Genomic DNA, 5,000 nt, shown 5'->3' on the forward strand with positions numbered 1-5,000 from the left:
GGTTAACGGTGCCGGAGATTAGCTGTTCACAGACGGACGGACACACGGACACACGGACGGACGGACACACGGACGACGGACGGAGTGCAAAACATACTCTCTCCCCATGCCTTCGGCCTGGTGGAGACAATAACTATATATTATAATATATATAATATATAATATACTTACAAAGAATCAAATCACTGACCAAAAATGTCAAACTAGCAGAAATACGCTGATCTACATGCATTGTAAGCTTGTAGATCTGCAATTTATGCTACTTTTTGTACATTTCTTTGCTTTTTGAGAAACTCCCGTTCGCAAAAACATATTCGGTGGTAACGTTTTGAGGCACCGGCGGCTCTCTCTCTTTTTCTCATCAGATCTGCCTCCTAATGATGCGTTCATGATAATAATCATGGACCCGTCTCATGCATTAATAATGCACTTTTTGTCCCGGGTTACAAAAAGCAGAATTGCTCATTTCCGTAATTGCACATATTCCTGAGGCAGCCAAGGGTCTTTAACTACTCATTAACCATGAGCATTTGTGTCGTTAATGCACCAAACACTTGTTTCATTCATTTTGTTGGAGCATGTTTTTATGCAGATGTATATTATGTATCGAATTAAAATGGTAAATGGTGCATTTATATAGCGCCTTTATCGAAGGCGCTTAACATAGATTGTGCATTACATTCACCCATTCACACACACATTCATACACCGATGGCGACGGAAGCCATGCAAGGTACCAACCAGCACATCGGGAGCAATTTGGGGTTCAGTGTCTTGCCCAAGGACACTTCGACATGTAGACAGGAGAAGCCGGGATTCGAACCGCCGACCCATGGATCATTGGACGACCTGCTCTACCTCCTGAGCCACAGTCGCTTTGTCTACCCCGAGCACACAGCACAAATTCCAATACATTTTTCATTGAAGTGGTAATTGATTCTTGAATCTCGTTCCTCTTCAGTTGATGCCATGAGCAACGTACCGAGGTTGTAGCTTAGTCATACCCTGTGTTCACTACAAATCTCTTTGACTGCCAAATGTGCGGAAATAAGTGGCGAGATTAGTGTGCTGCTGTTTAAATAGCCTATAGGTACACAGTGGTTTGAAACGTGGCGAGGGTGGGGGCAGCTTTGGTCTGAGGCTGAGCTGGGAGTAAAGTTCCATAACTTCCATAAGTTGGGGGCGGCACCTGAGACTGCCCCGTCACCCCAGGTTTATTGTCATGAGGATGTCAAGGAGTTTGGCATCACCAGACAATGAATATCTCAAGGCCTTCTCAGATGGCCAGACAATAAATACAAGTTTGAAGTAGTGTGCTTGTTGATCTTTGTGCCTTAATTTACACATTACTGTATATAAGTATATTACACCGGCAACAGCCCTTCAATCTATCTACAGTCAGACTACCTTGCCACAGGCGCATAGCGTGGAATAAAGTATTGGCTGGGAAAATTAGCATTGCGGGGGTTGGGGTAGCACAACTCGCCAATAGGTGAGTATGGTTTTGCCACCGTGCTAATGGGGGACCAAAGCGGCTTGCTGTGGTTCTCTACTAACAGAAATCCGCATGCACAGGGTGTGGAGGGATGCCAATGTAGGCTATCTTTGTTGTTTTTCTTTCTTTTTTTTGCCGCCGTTTTTCAGAAGTTAGACTCATGGGCAAGCTCTAAATAGACATGGGCCACGGCCCGGCTGGCCAAATGGAGAATACGCCTCGCCTCTGACTTGCCAGCAGTGTTGTTTTTGGCAGCACATTTTGATTTTAGTTTTAGTCATAGTCTCTTGAATAGTTTTCCTTTAGTTTTAGTCACATTTTAGTCACCAGGAATGTTTTAGTGTTAGTCTAGTTTCAGTCGACTAAATATCATAAGATTTTAGTCGACTAAATCTACAGTTGTTTAAGTCGACTAAAGTGTAATTTGGCGGGCCTTGATGCCGTCGTAATGACTGATTGTACACTTGCTGAAAATTGCCGATCTCACAACGTGTCACACTGCGACACGTTGTGAGCTTGTAGATCTGCTATTTTCAGCATGCAACCAAGTGTAAAATGACTTATACTGGATCTCTTGTCCACTATAGTCCGTTCCTAACATTTTAGTCTAGTTTATTTGTTGACGAAATTGTCAGTATATTTAGTCTTATGTTTTAGTCATCATACAGTAGCTTAGTTTTCATTTAGTTTCCATTTAGTCAGTGAAAAAAGGTAGTCAACGAACATTTTTAGTCTTAGTTTTAGTCGACGAAAATCAACACTGCCTGATTGCAGTGGCAGTGTTTTGTTTTTGGAATGTGAAACTTATGTAATGGAAGAAAGCTGTCTGTTTGTCCCTGTCTATTTTTAATTAAGTAATGTTTGTAACTGCTGTCTGCAAATACAGTATGCTACTTATGGGTGCTGGAGATGCCAAAACAAACTCAGTGCTGAAATGGACACACAGCTCCAGGTGGCAGACAGTGGTGGAAAAAGTACTCACATTTTTCATGAAAAAATCGTCCGATATCGATATTCTACCGATAATATTGTGTATCACTATTAACGATACATATTATTGTACTCTCTCTCACTCTCTCTGTCTCTCTCTCTCTTTCTCAGCTGAATCCCGGGCCGTGTTGACGTGACCTGATCCAGTCGGCCGTAGCAGAGTCCAGTCGTAGACGTTATTTTTCTCCTTCATATCGCCGCACGGAGCTCCGGCAGCCATGGCAGAGGCTCCGCCCCTCCTCGCCTTGAGCTCCCACCGCCGCCGCCATCCCTCCTCCTCCTTCCTTTTGGTCCTCCTCCTCTCCTCGCTGGTGTTCCTGTGCCTCCCCGGAGCGGTGCGAGCGGGCGCGCCAGCCGAGGCTGACAAAAAGAACTGTACGGCCAGCGGGGACCCCTGTCAAGAAGGTGGGTGTTAAGGCTTTGCTGTGAGCATGACTTTGATAAGAATGGCGGGCATGCGGTGGAAAGTAACTGAGTACATTTACTTAAGCACTGTTGTCACACCTTGGGTGAGAGTAGTCTGCGTACTAACAGTCCGACAGGCATTAGTCCGACACCCTACCCAAAACCCAACCCTAACCTCACAGGGAAGCTGTGGGTTAGTTTTAACCTGCCACGGGTTAGAGTTAACCTGCCACGCATATCGGGAGCCACGGGTGAGTTTTAACCCGGCCACGGGTTAGTTGTAACCGGCCACGCATATCGGGAGCCACGGTGTTGTCGGACTAATGCCTGTCGGACTGTTAGTATGTCTAACCAACGTCTGCAACCTCTTAGCACAAGCCGACATAATCAGATGATGGCAAAGCACGCAATTTGGCAGATTAATATAGTTCATTAAAGTAGCAAACAAAGGAGACCACCTTATATAATCTCCTTGGAGACTAACAGCTCCTGATCACCTCAATAGACAAACAGCAGCAGACTGACAACATGGCAAAGGTGTTCACCCCTTATACCCCCCTATGGCCCCTCCCACTAGACAGACCAAATATCGGGGTGATATAATGTCCATTCTGTAAAAATTGTACAGGCCTACATCTGCTATTTTTGAATAGCCAACATATTAAATATGGAAGTGGTTAAAACTGTGTGATACTACTGTATATAAACTTCACATCACCCAAGGACCACTGGGGGTCCACTTTGAGAGCCACTGGTTTTAATAGATGTCATTCTCCACATGTATCACAGCTACAGTTTACCATGGGCTCAGCCTCAGATTACAGGATTTGTTCAAATCAGATTTGGAAAAATCTGCCAGCGTCACACACTACAGGATACATTTATAAGATTATTTTAGGATAATCTCTTAAACATGCACACACAGCAAGATTTTTGTATTTAAACGCACTACAGGATTGTATCGAGATTATCAGACTTGCACGAACGCAGCGCCTCGCGTCATTTCTCGTCATGTGATCACATGTGGAAGCAGCAGCAGCAACAACGAACGGAGCGGTGATAGACCAGTGGTGCTGTGTACAGTTATAGCAATCACACACCCATTCATATATCTGTGGAGCATTAGTGTAACACTAAATCTTACATTTAACACTATATGAGCTAATTTCACTGATTACCAACAAAGCTGTTACTTTGATTTGCTGGAAATGGGAAAAAAATAACATGTGTTCCAATCGATCCAATTTAGTTCATATTTAGTTATTAGCTCAATATTTATAAATCCCTCTGAACCCTCCTTTAACTTTTTTTTCCTTCTAAAACATAGCACAACTACATCGTGGCGCTTTGATCAGACTGATGAGACTGACTCATCTTATAATCTTTTAATAACAACCTAAAACAACCTAAAATATGAACCTTGGTTGAAAAAAACCCCAAAGGGTATGTAATGTATGTCTCGTAATAATAATCCAAATCTACAAAGAAACTACAAATAAATGTAGTGGATTAGAAGTACAATGTTTGCCTCTGAGATGTAGTGGAGTAGAAGTAAAAAAAAAAAAAAAAAATTAAATTAAAAGTCATCTCAAAATTGTACTTAAGTACAGTACTTGAGTAAATGTACCTTACCTTTCCACCAGTGATTAGAGGGAACAGGATCCACATCTTGAGTGTTGTTTGATGAGCTGGATGAGTCATGTCTCTCTGGGGGGATTGAAGGACCTGGCTGGCTTTAGAAGCGCTGCGTTGAGGCCATGTGTTGACATGCGAGCCAATGAGCACGCGTGCACCCTGCGTGACATCTAGTTAGGTCTGTGTAATCAACACACTTAAAGCCAGGCCGCCCGCCGCCCCCTCATGGCTCCTTGACAAGGTGCTAATTTACACGCAATCACAAACGAGCGTTGTTGCTCGATGAAAAGGACTTGATTTTCAGCTTGACGCGTATAGTCATTTGAAAATAGAAAGGTTACTCTTGTTCTTCTGAAACTCCATGGCAAGCAATGGAACGGGAGTGCAGACCTATAGGGACGAGGTGGAGGTGCTGCTGACCGCGGGGAGACAGACTGTTGTTTTGTAACCAAGATGCGATAGAGTATGCACATGC

The 5,000-nt window shown here is 43.7% G+C and overlaps 1 protein-coding gene across 1 annotated transcript in view; it reads left to right on the top strand.

Moving 5' to 3' along the window:
* Positions 1-2,703: 2,703 nt before the first annotated feature.
* The window catches only part of LOC306914237 (sodium/calcium exchanger 3-like), a gene marked incomplete at both ends in the record, with an annotated part of 73,059 nt that continues 70,762 nt past the window's right edge, over positions 2,704-5,000 (top strand). Inside the window, one exon of the mRNA XM_079491229.1 lies at positions 2,704-2,890. Within this exon, the coding sequence (XP_079347355.1) occupies positions 2,704-2,890 (187 nt within the window). The remainder of the gene's footprint in view (positions 2,891-5,000) is intronic.

Source organism: Electrona antarctica (assembly GCF_951216825.1).
Source record: "Electrona antarctica genome assembly, chromosome: 21".
Classification (NCBI taxonomy): Eukaryota; Metazoa; Chordata; class Actinopteri; order Myctophiformes; family Myctophidae; genus Electrona; species Electrona antarctica.